At 41.3% G+C, this 21,643-nt stretch overlaps 2 protein-coding genes across 2 annotated transcripts; one reads left to right on the top strand and one right to left on the bottom strand.

Moving 5' to 3' along the window:
- Positions 1 to 643: 643 nt before the first annotated feature.
- On the bottom strand, positions 644 to 3,681 carry LOC143280674 (uncharacterized). The gene is made up of 2 exons (XM_076585410.1): positions 3,656 to 3,681; positions 644 to 1,623 (listed from the first exon to the last, which is right to left on the bottom strand). Exon 2 carries the CDS (start codon positions 1,582 to 1,584, stop codon positions 685 to 687), a length of 900 nt encoding a protein of 299 aa, XP_076441525.1. The 5' UTR covers positions 1,585 to 1,623; positions 3,656 to 3,681; the 3' UTR covers positions 644 to 684.
- A 199-nt stretch (positions 3,682 to 3,880) lies between these two features.
- LOC143280191 (uncharacterized) lies at positions 3,881 to 16,437 on the top strand. The gene is made up of 3 exons (XM_076584798.1): positions 3,881 to 4,084; positions 8,144 to 8,215; positions 13,069 to 16,437. Exons 1-3 carry the CDS (start codon positions 4,022 to 4,024, stop codon positions 15,184 to 15,186), a joined length of 2,253 nt encoding a protein of 750 aa, XP_076440913.1. The 5' UTR covers positions 3,881 to 4,021; the 3' UTR covers positions 15,187 to 16,437.
- The last annotated feature ends 5,206 nt before the right edge of the window (positions 16,438 to 21,643 follow it).

The following is a 21,643-nucleotide window of genomic DNA, read 5'->3' as shown; positions in this document are numbered from 1 at the left end:
AAACAAACAAATGTGAAGCATGAAACATATTGCTCTTCTTTCATTTACCTTAATCAATACAATAGCTGAAAGGAAAAATAATAAACTTTGAATTTAACATGGGGAAGAGAGTCCACATAACACAGAGCAAACCTTTCATGACCATACATTAGCAGTGTTGTACCCAATCTTTTTTTTTTTTCTTCAAAGAAAAGGCACTTTTGTAAATACCACACCATTTTCTCACACACTCACCTCTTTCATAACACCAACAAAATAGGAATTGTATATGGAAAACAAATAGAATTGTACAGTTTATTTGTTTACCTGTACTGTTTCCTGAAAATGTTTTTTTGAAGTCCACAGCAATATTTCTAGGCACATGCTTGGTTTGTAGGTGGTTGGCTGAATACAGTTTCCATCAAAACGAAGAGCGCTCAAAAATATTTTCTTAAAATAAAATATACATATAAACATCAGTGTATCATATTACGTTTCAAATTGCATGTTTTTTTTGTTTTGTTTTGGGTGTGTGTGTGTGTGTGTGTGTGTGTGTGTGTGTGTGTGTGTGTGTGTGTGTGTGTCTGTGTGTGCGCGTGCGTGTGTGTGTGTGTGTGTGTGTGTGTGTGTGTGTGTGTGTGTGTGCATACTCATATTCTTTTTTTTTTTTATAATCCAAACTTGACACATCCACATATATTTATTTCAGCTTTGTTGCTGTTTTTCAACTTCAACTTTTTGTTCACTTATCTCCTCAGTTTTCTCATTTTCGTTCTGGTCGTCTGTTCCACCAGCATCAGCAGGTGTTGGTGATTCGCCTCCCGCACTTACAAACAGCGCCGCATTTTTGGGTGGACTGAGTGTTGCTTTGCACAGGAGCACTGTCCACAACGACAACAACGCCCCTAAACTGACAATGAACCGTAATCCTTTGTACCAAGGTGGGTAACCTTGGAGGATAGTGTCGACATACGCGGCTCCAGCGAAACCACCCATCAGAGTTAACGTGCTCGATGTTGGAGGCATCATTGAAGCCATCCAGGCCATCATAAAAGGATACCCGCTGACCAGAAAATTACCCCAAGTGCCCCTCATGGGGCTATCTGGGTTGATGAAGTATCCCCATCGAATTCCGCCTATGAATGACAACATGCAAGTTCCATAGACGTTCTGAACGAAGGCCCAGTGTGAAAGGAAGGTTCCTGTCATAACCATGTACGCTGGAGGAAGCACAAAGGGAATCAGGCCAGCGCAGCCACTAAAGAGGGCAGGAACAGGAGCATACTTCAACTGTTTGACATCTTCCCAGACAGCTGTTGCTGTAGGTTTGACTGATGCTGATGCAATGGTATGTAGTTGCTGATGGCTGGTGGCACTGCTGGCCGTGTCGGAAGTGTCCTCATGCAGTGTACGTGCCGTGCCACCGCTCTGAGATGGATCAGATGACGTGTGCTGGACAACTGGATCGAAAGGTCCCAGACTGGACTGATAATGGCAACGCCTGGTGATGGAAGCCAGGTAGGCGATGTTGGCTTTGTGGAGCCGGCTGAACAGGACAGGGCAGCGGCTGAAGAGCGCCGGTTTGGGGACGGCACCGATGTTCATGGTGCAGCCGTGGTCCCTGTCCCTAGCGGCAAGCCCCACCTGTCAGACATGGGTGTGTTCAGCGCATCATCAGAGATTTTACAGGCTAGAATTAGCAGACGCTCTGTGGTGTGTGTGTGTGTGTGTGTGTGTGTGTGTGTGTGTGTGTGTGTGTGTGTGTGTGTGTGCGTGCGTGCGTGCGTGCGTAGATTTAGATGTAGAGATAAAGAAGAAGCTCGTGGGGAGATGCTGATGAGTGCCAGTTGAAAAAAGAAGTGTAAGCATGACATTACTCCATAATGCAGTGTCTTGTTTCAGTTGCTGTGGGTTCTTTTACGTGTGCCAAGTGCATGTTGTTCACTGGACCTTGGTTTATTCGAAAGACTAGCATCCAGATAACCACTCATGGTCTAGTGGAGATGTGGGTAAAATTACTGGTCCATACTATGGTAATTGGCACTCTATCATTAAGCCATGTCTCCACATGAATACATGTGTGTACAAAACATATAAGAAAATACAGTATGTGGTTGCTCCAAATAGTCTGAAAAAGGGGGTTCACCAAGTCCAATATTTTCATGCCGTATACACATATTTGTATTGTATTGTATTGTATTTCTCATTTTTGTCACAGCAGATTTTTCTGTGTGAAATTCGCCGGGGCTGCTCTCCCCAGGGAGAGCGTGTTGCTACACTGAGAGCTTTTTCTATTATTTAAAAAAAAATTTCCTGCGTGCTGTTTTTGATTGTTTTTCCTATCGAAGTGGATTTTTCTACAGAATTTTGCCAGGGACAACCCCTTTTGTTGCCGTGGGATCTTTTACGTGCGCTACGTGCATGCTGCACACGGGACCTCGGTTTATCGTCTCATCCGAAGGACTAGTATCCAGACCACCACTCAAGGTCTAGTACGTGGATGGGGAGAAAATATCGGCGACTGTACCGTGATTCAAATCACTGCGCTCAGAACCTCTCGCTTCCTAGGCGGACGCGTTACCTCTCGGTCATCCCTCCATCTTTAAATAGATCTTTTGATAACCTTTTGATTGTAATGTTTTGTGTATTCTGCATTGCAGTATGTATGATGTGCCTAGTTGTATTTGTTCTGCAAACAGGTTGACAAGAAAAAACGATCAAGTTGGGGGTTTAGTTCGATTTGTGTACATTTCCTTGCTATAAATGATGTAAAATAATAAGATATATATATATATATATATATATATATATATAACACATATATATATATACACACACATACACACACACACACATATATATATCTATATACATATATAAACAAAATTATATATATAGTCATATTTATAATTATAAATATAAAGTACACTATTGCGAGGTTCCATTTTCGAACATACCAATTTGCTCTTATTCAACCTACTGTTCATTTCTGTTCTTTAACGAAACAGTTAACTGTTCGCGTAAATACTAAATACACTTACGATTTCTTTAGTCTTCTTCTGCGTTCGTGGGCTGCAACTCCCACGTACACTCGTTTGTACACGAGTCAGTGGGCTTTTACGTGTATGATCGTTTGTACCCTGCCATGTAGGCAGCCATATTCCGTTTTCGGGGTTGTGCTTGCTGGGTATGTTCTTGTTTCCATAACCCACCGAACGCTGACATGGATTACAGGATCTTTAACGTGCATATTTGATCTTCTGCTGGCGTATATACACGAAGGGGGTTCAGGCACTGGCAGGTCTGCACATATGTTGACCTGGGAGATCGGATAAATCTCCATCTTTTACCCACCAGGCGCCGTTACCGAGATTCAAACGCGGGATCCTCAGACTGAAAGTCCAACGCTTTAACCTTTCGGCTATTGCACCCGTCGACTTATGATTGAAAAGTGAATGAAAAAAACCCAAAAACAAACACAAAACAAAAACGATATCCACGCACAACTGATAAAGTTTCGTCATATTCGTAAGGGATTGTTGATTTAGATCTGTTGAAAAGAAATTACTCGTACTTTTTAAAAGAAATGCTTATTATCATCGTTTGAAATTAGTATCGTATTAGCAGTAAGTGACTCGGGAACCCTACTTTCTGTTTTAACGCTCAAGCGACTTACCAACCGTAAACAACAGTCTCCAGCACTGGTTTAGTTCCCTTGATAATATGACCTTGACCGGAAGAACGCCGAGTAGGAAGCCAATAACATTTTAGGTGAGAAAACCACCATAGATTTTGGCCAATGAGAATGGGTGTATTCTACGCAAGGGCTCATTTGCATCATTCTGCAACCGAGTTGGTGAGCGCGACTCGAGCCGTTCGCTTGTTCGGCATTTGACGTCATGCCACTGAGAGAGACTTCCCAGATGTCAGTGCGTCGACGAGCACAGGATCAGTATATGGACGGTGTCCGCCATACTGGTGGGTCGACGTCTTACTGTCAGCGAGCAAAACTCGCTAAAATTTGGCAACTGTGGCCTTCCTGATGCTTCCTATTCCAGACGAGATCAAGGAAAAACTTGTGAAGGCACTCGATGACGAAAATGATGTAAGAAATAATGCCTTGTAGACGAGTTTTGTAATTTTGCACGTTTCATTTGTTTGACCTGCTCTTGGTTCAGAAGGAAGCATGGTCAGATGGTGCATACATGGAAAGGTTAAAGTAAACAGACATATGCCAACAAATCCTTGGACTTCAGGATGTTCTTTGTCTATCTTCTTAACAGAGAAAACTTAAACACCGTAGAGATTTTGACAAGAAGGTACTGCATTCCATTTGTAGATCAGACAGCGTGCCCTAGGTTGACAGGCCAGTGTGGAAGCCCCCACATGATCATTCGTGATTGCATTTGAGGTGCGAAATGAAGGATTTTTTCCCCGTTGCCAAGCTGTTGGCTGCTCCGTCTTGGGACGTTTAGACAGTACTGTGAGATTAAAGTGTGTGGTAGTCGTTCTTTGTGATTTTTTGCCCTCGGATTCTTCAAACCTACCCTCGAAGTCAACGCCAACTGAAATTGGTAGGAAAGCATCTTGTGACCATGTTAGGAAATTCAGCAAGATCCAGCGTACGGCTGAAGGTTTATTCGTAACTAGTCATTCTTGATAGAATTTGTCAGCAGGTGAAATGGTGGGAAAATTAACAAATGATAAAGGAGTGGTATGATTATAAAGAGTTTGTCGAAACTTTTGTCCCAGTAGACGGCACGTCTATACACGTTCCCAGAATGGGATTTCAGATTGTCATGGTGTTTAATTTGGCAAGATCAGCACTTCCCCAAACCACCATACTACCACGTCTTCCTCACCCCAACCCCTGCACGCCTCCCAAAACATCCATTCTTGTTTCAGAACAGAACTAAAAGACAAATGGTTAAACATATGTGTCGGCAGTTTTGGTGTATCACCAGTTATTGCTAAAAACAGGTAGCTTGAAATAATGTGCAGAACTTAGTGTTAATAATAACTTTATACTGTTTGCTTTGCCCCCCACCCCCAAATATTGATTCCATAATGAACAGAATGGAGACTAGGTGGAGGCAAAGTGTTTTCATTTTTTTAGGGCCAATATGTGAGCAAAATGGTGAGTATCCCTTTTAGTTTTGATAAGTTTTAATACTTTTATACCCTACAACCATTGCTTTCTCCCCCACCCATCCCACTCCCCCCATTTTTTTAATTTTTTAAGAGACACCACATTGTCCTCCCAATCTAAAGTGAAAAACGACACCCAGAAACTGTATAAGTGTATTAAATTGGTGTTTGTCTTAGCTGTCAGCATATTACACAGACAACAGGAGAAGCCACCTTCCCTGTCAAGACATGAAATTGTTAACAATGAATTGTGTTGTTTTATAACTATTTTCTTCCTATATGTTAGAATAAAGACCTGTTGATATGGTGCTTTGAGTTAGATGAATCATTGAGTTTAAAGAATTGTTTATATTCAACATGATTTATTTAATTTTTTTTTTTTAAATAAGCATGAAAGGGAAGATATTTTGCTCCATGGGCAGATCATCCCATCCCTGTTCTACCCCATCTGTCACACCATTTCCCCCTTCCTTTCTTGAAAATGTGAAGAAAACTAGAAGAAAGAAGCTGTGTTTATCCCCCTCTTTTCTCTCTCTACACACATATGCACGCTCACACACTTAGAGACCACACATACACAAACATGCGCTCGCGCACACAATGGCCTAAAAGACCCATTAGCAGAGTTCTCTATTGATTGAAAAATTGTCAAACAGTTGCAGGTAGTTTGTGCATCTTAAATGGGAATAACAGCTTTTAGTGCTGCAGCCTTGGGGGCTAGTTGGCCTTGGGGATCATCCCAGCGCCGACTGTCCTAAAACCCTCTTCGCTGAGAGAGTGGGGATTAAACTTGGGAAAGACACTCTCCACATAATCAAATTCTAGCCCAGATAGCAGTTACCTCCTCTGCTGTTCTGATGGTCATAGCCAAAAATGACTACCATAAAATAATTTAGCAAAAGCAAAAAGATTTTCAGAAAATCTTTTATATGATTAGGGTCTTGAATGGTTTTCTGATTTATTCCCCTTGCTTCCTTGATAATATGTATAGAGTTGACTGTTGCAGAGTATACATTTCTGTTGAGGACTGCCAGTGTTATCTTGTTTTGATGTGATGCATGTTGTCAAGCACCTTTTTTTTCTTGACTTTTTCCACTTAGTACCAGTACTTCAGTTTGTTCAGAAAAATGCACCTCCAAATATGATTATTATTATTAGTAGTAGTACTAGTAGTAGAAACTAATAAGAAAACTGAGTCAATATCAGTTTCTGCACTTCATTGATTGTATTGATTTTTTATATGCCTCATTGAATTGATCTTTAGTACTCTCAAGGGGTGTCCAGTCTCATGCACTCTGATGTTTTCAATATGCTTGACTGTATGTACAGGCGCATACACCGAGGTGATTAATTATAGCGCGTTCCTCTTGATGGTGTGAGTTAATTTTAGAAGTCCATTGAAAGTAATGTAGAAGTGGTGATACATGATGTCATAGCCAAGTGGTTAATATGTTGCTTATGTGTTGGTGAATATGCTGCTTGTGGCTTCCATACTAATGCCATTGCATGCAGACTAAGCTTGTATATGTTACTGTTGTATATTGGCAGAGTCAAGCTGCTTGCAGAGGAGACTCCGCCATAGAGTTATGCTCTTGCCATGATTTGTGGCATGGGCGTTTGCAGTGGGCATGTAAAATTCTCTGGCCAGCACCAGATGGAATATATTTTTTTTTTTTTTTTTTTTTTTTTTTTTTGCTGCCCCATCATCTGCACCGTTTCAGTGGCATTACTCCCACGCCGCTCATTTTAGATTCCCCCATACACAGCCACACCCGGGTTCGTCCGTCGCAGTTCCAGCGTCGGCAGTCCACAGGGAACCATCGATGTTAGGTCGCCAGGAGGCCACACACCTGAGGAGACCCTGCACTGCTGCTGAGTCACTTCGGTGGTGTTCAGTGGTGCCTGTTCTGTTTTAACGTACTTAGGACACCACCTACTAAGCCCCCTACTAACGACAATAATGGCTTAGTCGCGGAGCCAGACTGAGTGAGCGTCCCTCCCAGAGTGGAGACCGCCACCACGTCCCTCAAACAACAGCCCCCCATGAATCTGCCGACACTGACGACATTGACAGGACTCACCCCAAGCACGGAAGTGGAGGGGTATCGAAACTGAGGTCACCATGAGAGCTATATTTTCTGACCCTGCTAAAACATGACCTTTTGGCCAATAAACCTTAGAAGTTAGAATGTATGCATACTTTTAAGTTGCATATTGCATTAACTATTGAAAATTGTTCAGTTGGACAGAAACTAGAATCTTCTATTGTGGTAAAGATCAAGAAACACTGATGTCAGTTGTAAATCACTAATATGTCATAATCCAGCACCAGCATTTTTTTCTGTCTATATGCTTTTGAGTGTAGGCAAGGTGTATATGTTTTCATTGAACTATTTAAACTGGATTTCTCTACAGAATTTGACAGGGAAAACTTGTTCTTTTACATTCTCTAAATTTATTGGTAACTAATTCCTTTGAACTGGCATTTTCCCAGGCTGATGAGAGATAGATGATATTGATAGGCTATAGTATTCTCCATCAGTTTATACTAGTGTTAAAGATGGGAGAAAGTGTGTCAAAAGATTCCTCAAATGCACCCAACCAGTTGCCATAGACACTAGAACTGAGTTTATTTTTAGTGGTTGTTCAAAATTACCTGAACCCGATTTGTATCACAGGAAAGACCATCAAATTGATGGCTGTCAATTGCTTGCTGCTGCTTGTCGTTCAGAGTCAGTTGATTTTAATTTGACTGTTTTTGCTATGCAAAGTTTCATCATGGGGGAAGGAGATTAGGAGGAATGATGAAAGGAAATGGATTCATTTCATGTGTTTTCCAAATTGGTTCTTGCCTTTGTTAGATACTGGTATATTAGTCTCATGTACCGAAAATATTCTTGAATAAAGTGCATCATTGAATGCATGCATGTATGAACTATGGTGTTTGTAGTTTCTATAATTCGTGAAACATGCTTCAAGTAAGTTTTAATTTTTTTGATTGTGTTTGTGTGTTCAGGTCGATGATGCAACAGTGGTGGAGATGGTCTCCGTCCTGGAGAAGTATCCCATCACAAGAGCCACCCTGGAGGTAACATGATCAGTAATGATACTATCTTTGATTGTTATTATTAGTTTTGTTTTATTGCAGCTCTTAGTTGAGATTGCAAGATGCATCAAACGTGAAAGAGTTCTCAGGCTGCCAATGCATTGATTGCAACAAGTTAACAACTGAACAAGACATCAGATGGCACCGTTAACAAGGAAATTATATTGTTAGTTGGTTAAGGATGAGAGATGACTTTGTAATGGTTTATGAATTGTATATTTGCTTATAGTTGATAATATAGAGTCATACACTGATACAGATTGGTATTCATGTGAATTTATATAGTTTGCACATATAATTTTGTAAAGACTTTTGTACATTTTTTTGTAGTATGTTATATATATATTAGATACCAGTAAATGTCATGGGCAAGTGCTGTGATGCTAATTGTTGATATTTTTTATGCATCTGCATAGATCCACGGAATGACTTAGCAAATGAACCTTCGAAGTCCAGTCCCCAGAAAATGCAGATAATATTGGGCATACTAGTATTTTACTAGACGCATGTTTTCACAGAATTTGGAATGTCCCTTATCTTGAAATCCCTTCCATTGCCTTGTCTCTGTCCGTGCCCTTATTATGTCTTTGATTTTTGCAGTGTATTTGAATAGTTTCTGTGATGACTTTTCATTTGGAAAAGCAGCATCATTCAGAACTGTACATTTACCAAACTGACTTCCTCAATTCTTTCTTGAGATCTGAGACAAGTGGGAGTCAATGGCACCGTGACTTTGAGTTTGAGTAAGAAATTAACTCTGGATGAAAGATTAGTGATTGCACAAATCATGCTCAATAGAAGGTCATACTTTAGCAGCAGTTGTTGGACAGGACAGGCAGACTGACATTCCTTGGCATTTCAAAAAAAAAAAAAAAAAAAAAAAGGTTAGGATTGTGTTTTTCTCAGATGCAATGAATAATGGTGGAACAAATATTGTTTCGTATACAGAGGGGTGTAAAGTCATGGGAGGTCATCTGTTAACCTTACAAGCAAACAAACAAGTAAATTTATGTGGAGGCCAAAAAGATATCCCCAAAATAACAAGAAAATTGTAAATTTGAATAGAAATGTATTTGTGTATCACAAAGTAGAAACAGACATGCCAAATCCATGATCAGGACAGTTAAAATCCATGTATGGCAGACTGAACAGGAATGTTACAGAAGGTGAAAGGTTTAAGTGCACAGCAAAAGTAATGTGCAATTGAAGAGTGTTGGGGCGTATAGTATGCCATTGAAAAGATCAGTTTTTGGAGAAGTTCAGTGTTAAAATATTTCAAGAGCTATTCTTGTTTGAAATGGAATGTTGCTTTTTGTTTGTTTGTTTGTTTTTCTCTGTTCACATTGATTTTACTGATGAATAAGTTTCACAGGGCAAATCATGCTAGAATACTTTGTTGATCAAACAGAAGTGCTTTTGTTTCCTAGCAGTAAAAAGTAGAATTGGTTTGAAATGATAGTTTTACTAATAGATGTTTGTGTCCACTTGTTGATCAACAGATCACATATATGTGTGTGTTGACTTTCTGTCTTCATTTAATTAAACCTAGAAAACAGAATGGGAGAACACAGGAAGGGATCTGTGAAAATAAGTTGCGGATAAGCTTGCTGAGTATTTTACGTTAGAAACATGTTTGATTGTTTACTCATTTAGTGGATTCATCTCTCATCATTTTCAGTAAAACAAGTCACATTAAAATTCTGTATTCACTTTTATATTCCTCATTGTTTTTTTGTACAATGCGTAACCATTTAAAACAGAAAATGAAGTTAGTTCATGTCTATTTCATTACTGTGAGTACCTTATTCAAGGATGGACACATTAATCATATTCCTCTGTCTTTGTTCATGTTGTTAGGATTTCGGCTGATGATGCTTCAGTTCCACTCTCACTTGCCTTTTGCAACTCTCTTCTTTGTGCAAATGGGTATCAGTGTGCCTTCCAAAGAGAGTTGGCAAGTGAAAGAGTTTGAAGAGGTTCCCTGAGTGCATTGATGTTGGAGAGAGAGTGATGGAAGGCAGATGTGATTTGCAAGAACTTGGGACTTCATCATGGGCTGTCGATGGAATTGGAACAGCAGGAAATCCTTACGCAGTTGGGGGCAAACTGATACAAGTAACAGACAGGCAAGGGCAGTCATCTGCATTGTTCTGTGGATGACTGTTCCTTGACAAATGTCCCTTTGAGTTGTGCTCATTTTGAGGACACTAAAACTGAAGTCACAGGTAAGATGGACACTGAAATGGTGAGAGACAATGTTCTGTCACACCTTCATGAGTAACTGCCTTCTGGTGTTCTGGATAATGGATTTTCAAGTGCTGTTACCATATTTTGATATTACAACATGCCAGTTTCCTTTCTGGCTTCAACATTGTTTTCTCTATCAGTTAAGCCTGTTGTTGTTTTGTTTTTTGTTTTTTTTTTTGCTTTTTTTTTTTTCAGATAGGAAAGTAATCAAAATTGAAGGTACATATTTGACAGTTATTTTTTCAAGACTTGGTAAGTTGCTTTGCAGTCTTGTATTTTTAGCACAGAAATTCAAAATTTTGGTGCTCTTGTGAAACTTGAAACAAAGTTTTAAAGAGAGGGATACTGATTCTGTGAAAATGAAGAGAAGACACACAGTGTAAGTGACATGTATTTGTCTTGAGTCTTTCATGATAAGTTTTCAATTCAAAAGAAATGCGGAAATGAATAACACACAACAGAAACAGCTGTTCTTTTTGTAAACAGTACAGTTAGTGCCAACAAGAACTGAGAGGTTGGAAAAGTATAGTTTAAATCCAGTAATGGAACATTTGATTTTCTTTCATTCAGTTGGCCAGTGCTGCTAGGTAGATGAATGCATTTTAGTTTTTGGTGCACGTATTGTTCTCCTCGGCGAGATCTGGTTAGTTTGAACCATTTTAATTTAGTTCAAAGGTTTCTGATTGTTTATTAAGTATGAGTTTATATGAAAGTATGCTAATTTTTAAGCAAAATACATATTACATGTAATTAACCTGTTCCTGTTGTTTGTGTCTGTCAGTCAAATTCTGTGTGTATATGGTAAGGTACAACACCAGCATTTTATCTGCTATCCATGTGAATGATACGGTAGGCCTGATTGTAAGCATTTAAATCTTGCTGACTTTCGCTTTTTCATGTTTGTGCACATCACTCAACAGTGCAGTGCAGAATACCACTGGAAAGGGCATGCCAGAATTTTATCTGTAAAATATATTTTCTTTGTTCTTGCCAACTACAGTTCCCCTTTGGGGATGCTGGAGTTCTTATAGTATATACAGTAACCCCACATCTGAACTTTCCTGTTTTCTATCACACACTTAATTTTTTGCCTTTTCCCTTGTCTCTTCATTTCCTTCCTTGCAAGTCCATACACCAATAATCACTTTTTTTTTTCTTCTATAATTTCTTTTACTTCATTATTTGTTGAAGTTTTCTGGATTTAGTAATTGGCTATTTTTATCACTTATGAATCACTGTTTTTTGTTGTTTTTTTGTTGCCTGGGATGTGTGAGTTGCTTGCTGGCATTTTTGGCTCACGTGTGTATTTACACACGACGGTGGTCTATGTACTAACCTGCTGTTTTGGTTGTCTCTGTGTGTGTTTGTGTTTGTCCATGGGTAAACTTTAACAATTTTTCCTTTGGAAATACTTTGTCAGTGCCAAATTTGGATTAATCATAGAGAACTGAAAATTCCTTCCATGGAAACCAGTTATGGGTTGTTGTTTTTTTCTTTCTTTTCTTTTTAAAAAAAAATTATTTAAAATTTTTATTTTATTTTATAGAAAGTCTTCTTGGTTAATCCGGATTTCCAAATTGTGATAGTTTTACTTCGTCTATTCAAGCTTCGTGTTTTGCATCCAGATCCACAAGATGTGATTGGGTTGTTTCTGTTTTATTTCTTGTCTACCATTAAAGGAAAAAAGAAGAAAATCTGGACAGAACATTCAGAATGACTCCATCTACATCAGTGTCTGGATGAGATGATAACACAAGGTCCCATGTATTGTATGCACTTAGCGCCCATAAAAGAATCCAGGGCAACAAAAGGGTTGTCCTTGGTAAAATTCTGTAGAAATATTCACTTTGATAGGAAAATAAATAGTGAAATACACTTGCAGGCAGAATGGAAAAAAAAAAAAAAGGGGGGGGGGGGGGGGGTAGCACTGCACTGAAGTAACACTCTCTCCCAGGGGAGAGGAGAGTAGCCTGAATCTCACATGAGACCGCAGAAGAATTTGTTGTGACAAAGTAATAGTAATAATACAATTAATCCGCCCTGTGTAGTTAAGGCTGTAAGTATAAGCAATGATGTAACATTTTAAAATAAGTTCTTTTGTATTCCCATTCAGTTGACACTTTTTTAACATTTTAAAATTAATTTTGATTAAATGTGTAAAAATGAAATAAACATTGTTTGTTCAAGAAGCTTTTAAAAATGGGAAGTAAATCTTTCTTCAGTTTCTTATCAGTGTATTTTCTTTGCTCAAGTGCACTGGGGAGTTTTAAAAAGGAAAGAGAGATTGAGAAATGTTAAGTGATTAGAATACACACCTAATACTTTCCCTGGCTCTTCTTCTTCAGCAGAGAGAAACCACATCCAGCAGTGTTTTCCGTGGTAACAGTTTGGAAGCAACATACATACTTGAGGAGAGAGGGGAAACTGGAAAAATGAAAGGAGAGAAAAAAGACTATCCACGGGAATGTTGTTGGGAGATGTTTAATGTCAAAAGTAGCACAAGGCCAAATCACTTAAGGATAGGTCATATTCAAGAGCAAAAGGTCTTTGCTTGTATTTTCTTTCATGTGACTGTATTTGTGTTGCAGGAGACAAAGATTGGCAAAATGGTCAACGATCTGCGCCGGAAGATTAAAAACGAGAAGCTGGCCAAGCGTGTAAAGCAGCTGGTGAGGAACTGGAAGAAGATCTTGGACGAAACCCCCTCTGTGAATGGCAGTGTCCCAGGGCCCACCCACCCAGCCATCAGTCAGCTGCGTTCTAGTCCTGCCGTCTCCCCAGCTCTGTCTCGTGTGGCCTCCACTGGCCGTCTGGTTTCCCCGGCTCCAGGAAGAGTGTCCCCTGCGCAGGCCAGACCCGGCACGCCCAAGCAGTTGGGCAAGAAGAATGCTTCGCCGGCACTGGCAGTTAGCAGACCTGTGGCGGCAGTCAGCCGCAGCAAAGTGTCATCTCCGGGTATGGGGACCAACGGGGTGGCCCCTGCCTCGTCAGCGGCTGCACAGAAGGTCGCCTCCCCTGCCTTGCCTGGTGCTCGATCCAAGGTGGCCTCCCCTGCACTGGCTGCCCGCACATCTTCCCCGACGGTGCCAGCCCGGGTCCTGTCACCAGCCGTGTCTAGTCGAGTGGAGTCTAAGATCCCTGCTCGTGTGGCGTCACCACTGCTGTCAGGACGGGTGACCTCACCAGCCGGGGTGGGTCTTGGCAAGACCAAGGGCAGTCCGCTGTTGGCACAATCTGCTGGTCAGTCTCCACGGTTACAGTCTGCACTGTCCATCAGACAGGAGCATGTCGAGGCCACTGACAGGGGCAGGCTGAGGAAAGGGGCATCCACCAGTGACTTAGCTAATGTTGGGGATAAGCCATCCATCTCAGCTTTTCACAGTGAGCATCATCTGGACAGGTTGAGCGACGAAGTGGACAGGGGTAGGCAGGATTCTGATGAAGAGTCTTCCTGTAAGTCATCTAGAGCAGGTGGTTCAGATAGTGCCCATCCACACAACCATTCCATGAAAACTACTTTGTCCTTGAACTCTAACAATAAGAATTTCAAAGATCAAAGAGAATTGTCTAAAACAAACATGGCAAATAGAAAAAGGGCTCGGGAGATGTCCGATTCCCCACCTGAAGAAAGTAGCAAACAACCCAGATTAGAATCGTCCAGTCTTTCAGCAAACAGCCATAGACACAGTAAAGTGATCAATGGGTACGCTTCCAAATCCAGTAAGAAACAGGTAGCAGCACAGGAGGCCTCCAGGGTTCACTCTGTTGCTTCCATGTCAAGTGTCCATAGTCGGCAGGTCTCCTCACCGCACTTGCCCAGAACTGCTAGTGAAGAGAACCTGTCTCTTCCTCACTCACATTCGGACAGTTTCTTGATCCACCAGGAAAGCACCGAGTCCAATCTGTCTGCTCAGTCCTTTGACCGGCCGTCCCGTGATAAACACAAAGTGAAAACCACAGAGCAATTGATAGAGGATCTGCAGAAGAAGAACAATGGCTCCAAGATAGGCCACAGCATCATGACCAAACTGCGCACCAATCAGATAGAGCAAGAGCAGGACGTGCTGGGGTCCGTCTTGCCGGCAGGGATGAAGCCTCGAGGGAAGCGGGGACGACCAAGGAAAAGCGAGGTGATGTCTGTGCCCCCGTCCAACGTCACGCTGAGCCAGGTGAAGAGTGAACTGGTGGAGCGTTTCCTCAACACCTCAGACCCTTCCTCACCCATGGGTGAGTACAGTCCTTTCAAGGATGACCTCCTGCCTGACCCGGGCCAGGGGACAGGGGAGGGGGGCACGTGCAGCAGTCTTTATTCCAAAGACAACCTTGACATGGCCTCCACCAGCAGGCAGGACCTGTCAGAGCCAGCACCCAAGGAGGAAAACAGCAGAGACGCCACATCTCCACTGCTGCCCTCAACCTCGCAGGCTGAACGTACAGGTTCTGCCTTGACCTTGGAGGAGATCTATGCTCAGCTGCCTCCTGTGGATTATGACATTGACTGGGATGCTGTGGACTTCTTTGAGCTGCCGGAACCAGCGCCAGTCACAGAGGAGGCTGTGGACCATCTGCACAGTGAGCAGCTACCTGGCATCAATGGACTGTATGACATGAATGGTGACTGGACCTCCTGGCAACAGGTGGTTACCCTGCCTTCCTATGAGGGCAACCAGCTGCATATTCTGCCCTATGTCGATTTGGATAACTAAAGGACTGCCTGCCTATGTGTGTGTGTGTGTGTGTTGCTGTGGGTGAGGAAGAGGGGGGTGTCTGTTGCAGTGGGATGTGTGGAAATGCTTTGCCTTATCTGGACTTTAAGAACTGAGAATTTGTGTGATGCATGACAGATACGTGTATCAGTATTCCCTTTGAGCGGACATGTATGCATGAGTTTGGAGTGTTTTGTTGTATTGCCAAATGCTTTTCCGTTTGTTGACTGGGATGAGCCCAATGTGTTCGTGGATTTGTTCCACATGTGGAAGTGGGTAATTGTGGGGTGGATTTATCTTTGCAGTTGTGCGAACTCATGTGTAACTGAGGATTGGTTTTGTGTAGTATGTGTACCTGTATGTGTCGGATACTATATTTGCCCAGCAATATGGGAGAGTGATTTGTCTTGATTTACATAGAGTGACTGCAGTGTGCCATGGTGTGGGTGTGTTGTCAGATGTGCATACGATTGATCTGGTGCCCAACATATGAGATAACTAAAGTTACATGGTCTGTTAACTGTCTTTGTGTCCACACAACTTGTCCGGTACCATGGTATTGACTTGGATATCAGTGGAGGGACAGAATGCGTTTCGTGTGCAATTGGTTTGCCCAAACCTGTGGCAGTGTGTGCCTGAATGCATGGTTTTCTATTCATGGAAATGCCAGTGTAAAAAAAAGCCGAGAGAATGTTGAGCAGAGGGAGAAGATGATGCCATGGTAATTCATTCCTTTGTGTTATGTACATACCTTCACAATAATCTGCTGGTTGTTTCCCCCCCCCACCCACCCCCACTCCCCCCCCCCCTACCCCTGTACCTCACCTCTGTTAGGTGGTCAGTGGTATGGCATTACACAAACTTGTGCATGTTTGTTGAGTTTGGGTTCAGTTGGAAGCTTTTGTCATGTGAAAGGTGTTGGTTTGTGGCCATCATGTTCAGTTTCTGTGATGGTGATTGGGTACATGGAGTGGGCTATTTATCGTCTGTTGATGGTGTGTAAGGGACATTATCCTCTTTCAGTTCTGTACATTACTTTTTCTCTTTTTTTTCTTCTTTTTTTTTTGTATCAAGACTTAACAGTTGGTGAATTACTTGTTTAAGTATTCACACTTGTTTCAAGAAGAAAAAAAAAGGGGGGAGGGATGAAAAAAATGAAAAAACAAAAATTTGTGATTGTTGCCCAGAATAACAGATTGTAATGTGCATTGTATGCCTATGTTTTATAATACATTAAAGAATAATGTGGCTTATTGGTTGTGTCTTTGACTGGCCAGTCTTATTCAGTATCACCTTTCCCTGTTTTGCCTCCACTTTCTGTCTGGTATCCAAACTTTTATTTCATCAAATGTACTTTTTATAGCAATTAATAATTAATTTTAATCACTTTGTCAGAACTGGCTTAGAAGGATCTCATCATGATAAAATAAATCTGGAACAGTGGAAGTTGAATTGCACAAAACAAATACACAATCAAATGAATCTGGCAGTCCATGAAGCTACAGTAATCATGATGAACCATTGAATTTGAAATGAAGTGAATATGTAAGTGAAACGGGCAAGAAAACATTGTTCTTGAAAGTTTAAAAAGGGATTATGCCTTGTACAATTAACCTGTCTAACTACAGACCATGGTTCAGTCACCTGGTCCATGTATATCCAAGGTAAATAGATTCAATTACTTGCATTGATCATGACTTAGAATGTCCAGGAAGTTGAAAATGTAACCCCTTGTCAGATAGCAAAAGAGTTGATGAGGTGTTTGATGGCATCCTTGGGGTTTTAGCTGATAATATGGAGCAAGAGTAAATACCAGTTTTTACTTCACAAAAGGAATGGTCAGAAGCCAGCCATCCACCATCTGGCTTAGTTATAAACTACATCACATACTGTATTTCTAGGACAACTATGTACATCAACCAAGTGAAAGAACTCATAAATACAGTTTGTTGGAGGAGGGACAATCACTGCAAGTATTGCCACAAAGCAAGAGATGTAACACTGGAATAGGCTACCTCAATGGTTTAGGATTTCCGAAGAATCATGTCATCAAACTCTCCACCCACCTGAAAACGTTTAGCAACAGGTTGAAAGATCCAGAAGAGTGGTCGTCCAGTGATTCCCAGCCCACTGTGGAGTCCCAGGAAATGAGGGCAGATGAGCTGTCGAAAGCAGGAGTCCAGGAAGTTACCCTTGCAGTCAAGAAGACCTGACAGCTCAACATGTTCTTCAGAGCCATTCTCATCAAAAGTGACAGTAGCCAATTATAACTCTGTGGAGGACCAAGCTCTACAGCACCCGGGAGAAGATACCACCATTTGTCACCAGATGTGGACTGACAGGAACCTGAAGATGGTTCCCTGTGGAAGGCAGTGCTGTAACTGATGGAAGGAAGCTAGCAGCTGCTGTGTAAGAGGTTCAGGGTGAGCAGCATGGAGACAATGATGCTGACTGGGTGCAAAAAAAGGGGGCAGAGAACTGAAAAAAGGAAGAAAAGATTAAGAATGAAGAACAAAATGATCAGCAGCAGTCAATATTAAACTTCAAAAACTTTCAAACTTGAGCCCATAGCTTATTTAAGTCAGTTTTACTGAGCTGGCCACAGGCTGAACAAATGTCACAAGTTTGCAATATTTGTATTTGTATTTCTTTTTATCACAACAGATTTCTCTGTGTGAAATTCGGGCTGCTCTCCCCAGGGAGAGCGCGTCGCAACACTACAGCGCCACCCATTTTTTTGTATTTTTTCCTGCGTGCATATTTTATTTGTTTTTCCTATCGAAGTGGATTTTTCAGTCTACAGAATTTTGCCAGGAACAACCCTTTTGTTGCCGTGGGTTCTTTTACGTGCGCTAAGTGCATGCTGCACACGGGGCCTCGGTTTATCGTCTCATCCGAATGACTAGCGTCCAGACCACCACTGAAGGTCTAGTGGAGGGGGAGAAAATATCGGCGGCCGAGCCGTGATTCGAACCAGCGCACTCAGATTCTCTCGCTTCCTAGGCGGACGCGTTACCTCTAGGCCATCACTCCACTATATATCGGCTGCAGTGACACACACACACACACACGTGCACAGGCACCAAGGGTATGCTGGATATTATTTCTTCACTGGGAACTTTATGCAACCAGTTCACTACATTCAACTTTCTGAGAATACCTTCTGTCCTTGGTACTATGTATATTTTTCATGCTTTTTTCTTTCTTACACCACAATAACGTTACTCCTGAAAAAACCGGAAAGAGACCATGCATGCAAGCGCTGTGTGGGAGAATGTGGCAGATAGGCATTGTCACGTACAGTTGTCGAAAGGAAAACCAACAACAACGACACACAAAAAAGGTCTTGGGGGAAGTGGTTAAGAAATATATTTGTCATAATTATTTAAAACTTGAAAACATGAATGAAAGGTTTGACTGCCATGTGGCAAGAATGGAAGACATTGTAAAGGACAGTAGTTTGGGCCTGCTGATGGACTGGATGGGGAACCATCACCCAAGGGTCAAAATAATGGGCACACAATCACAGAATGGCTTCACTCGTGAAACACTGCCACAAGCAAGCCTGTGACACTGTCATCACTGATGGCATTTTTTCAAATTGGTGCAACTGACAACTCGCACAGACCTACCCTGAATTATGAAAATGTTTATTAAAGGTGATTGTATGTTTTTAAACTGGCTCAACTGACAACTTGCACAGACCTACCATGATTTATGAAAAAGTTTATTGAGGTGATTGTATGTTTATAGACAGGCGCAACTGACAACTTGCACATACCTTCTATGAATTATGAAAAAGTTTATTAAAGGTGATTGCATGTTTTTAAACCGGCACACCTGACAACTTGTACTGACCTACCATGAATTATGAAAAGTTTATGAAAGGTGATTGTATGTTTTTAAACCGGCCCAACTGACAACTTGTACAGACCTAACATGAATTTTGAAAATGTTTATTAAAGGTGATTGTATGTTTTAAACCAGTGCAACTGACAACTCGTACAGACCTACCATGAATTACGAAAAAGTTTATTAAAAGTGATTGTATGTTTTTAAACTGGCCCAACTGACAACTCGTACAGACCTACCATGAATAATGAAAAAGTTTATTAAAAGTGATTGTATGTTTTTAAACTGGCCCAACTGACAACTCATACAGACCTAGCATGAATTTTGAACAAGTTTATTAAAGGTGATGGTGGGGGAGAATTTTCTTCTCAGTCTTCAAGCAACTCTGTGAAGAGTGAAGAGGCATTGCCCCAATGCTGCAGAAGAGCAATATTCACCAGATTCCTCCAGGTCAGTCAGTTGTGTGTAATATCCTGGGTCTCTATGAATGGTTTTCCTGTCCATTCTGCAATGTTGTCTGTCGATCATTTCCCCCTTCCTTCACCCTGCCTCAACAGCTCATTGGACGATTGTGTTAACAAGGCCATTGGATCTTGTTTCGTGGCCATATCAACGAAGTTTCCTTTTATTAACTGCAGATCTTATAATTTCAAGGTCCAGTGTGCTGTGCTGCTTGATGTGGTGCGCCTGTTCCTTGGTGATGTGATCGGAAGTGTATCTGATGTTTCGTATCTTACGATAACACTTCATTACCATGGTTTTAATTCTCGCATGCAGGTAAATTGAGAAACCAGTGCACGCGCTTGTCTAATCGTGTGTTTCATGGAGGAAGGGAGAGTACCTCGTACATAAAAATGACGAAGTCTCCACACTTATTTCCCGTTTGTGCCGTGTTCATTGTTGCGTCTGCCAGGATATCTGAAAAAGATTTGATTCTAAAATTACAGGTAGATTGATTAACTGTCCCAAAATAACATTGATCTACAAATGCCATATTAATAATACGGGAAATGTGAAAGACAGCAGAAAATCCATAGAAACTCAATGGGGGCAGAGATTGACCGTGGCTGACTTCACATCAGTATTGGAGTCGGTGATTCGGATTGTGAAAAATAATCGTAGAAAGCCTTTGGAAGAATTCCGGGCCCAGTTTAATGAACTGGATTGTTTGAAACGCCCAAAGACCAAACTGTATGCCGGAATCATTAATGGCCTCTTATTTACATATGACCTACAAAAGCTCGTCTGAAAAAAAAAAAAAAAAAAAAAAGGAAGAAGGAGAAAAAGCAAAATGGTCAACAGCCGAATCACTGTCGATATGAAATCCATACTCTTAGTAAACCTGCTGAAAAAAATACATCAGAGACTGTCTCGAAAAAAACCCAACCAACTTCAGAGACTGTCTTGAACCACATAAATGAAAGGCAATTATCACACAATTACATCAGTGTCTTGAAATATTAATGTCAGTTCATAGATAAAATCATCCACCTCGCCGCGGTAAGGTTTGAAATGTTAGCCGAAGGATAGAAACACGTGAATGAACAAACAAATAATAAAAACTCTTCTTTTTTTAAATTTTTAATGGCACCCTGGTTATGCTGTTATTCTTGTTCTCAAAACAGAAATTACCAGAAAATATGGCATCCTCTGGTTTGGGTTTCAGCCACAGCCTATATTATGTCATCTCTCAATTTTCGGTGCAGAACGTATATTTCAAGCAGATCACAGATTTCAGGTTAACGCAGACGGAGCTGAGTTTAACGACCTATCTTGGCTGATGCCCTTCAGGTCAAGTTGTTTTGTGCTTGGGTCTTAGCTTGGTGAAGGTTGCATTGTAAGAGGGATGAGGTGAGTTATGAATTCAGATGGTAAACGTTCATCAAATGTCGATTGACATGGAACATCTTATTCCATGTCCTGTACGACGTACCGTCGTTTGTGAAGACTGAGTGTATCGATATCAGCTGGTGTACCCGTTGGGGCTCTGATGTTTTGTTGTCCTCAGTTTAACACTTGCTCTTCAAGTTTGCTTCAAGGGCCAAAAATGGTTCTGGGAATTCAGCGAAAACTGCTGCACGGAAGTATTTGACAATAGTAGGCCTACTCCATCTCCAGTCCGAGTCCCCAAACAAACCCCGGATGTGGCATAACTTGAAGTAGCTGCAGGATCAGGTTAAACCTTTAATTTAAAACAAAACTAAGTGATAACTGTATACTGTGTAAAAAAAAAAAAAGTTCATCTTGTGCAACACTGACTAACACTGGAGTGGTTGGAAACAGTCTGTTAAACCAGATGGCATCAGCTCTAAATACCGAGTTCCGCCGGCGGGGATCAAGTTAAAACTCACTGGTTCAAAGTTCGAATTGGCGGATATCATCAAGTTAAACTGAAGACCGCCGGTCCCACCCCCACCCCCTGCCGCACCCCACTCAGTACAAAACAACAAACTACAGCAAGTGATATAGCTGTAAACAGTCGGTGAAACCAGATGACATCAACTTCACGTGTGAATTTTGACTGATGAATTTTCCGAGGCTTTAATGAAGGAAGTGGAATAAGCAAGGCAGGACCGTGACATGATTTCTTTCATCCGGCCATCAG

This window comes from Babylonia areolata, chromosome 3 (assembly GCF_041734735.1).
Source record: "Babylonia areolata isolate BAREFJ2019XMU chromosome 3, ASM4173473v1, whole genome shotgun sequence".
NCBI lineage: Eukaryota > Metazoa > Mollusca > Gastropoda > Neogastropoda > Buccinidae > Babylonia > Babylonia areolata.
Note: the sequence above shows the minus strand (reverse complement) of the source record. Positions and strands in the feature narration are given on the sequence as shown.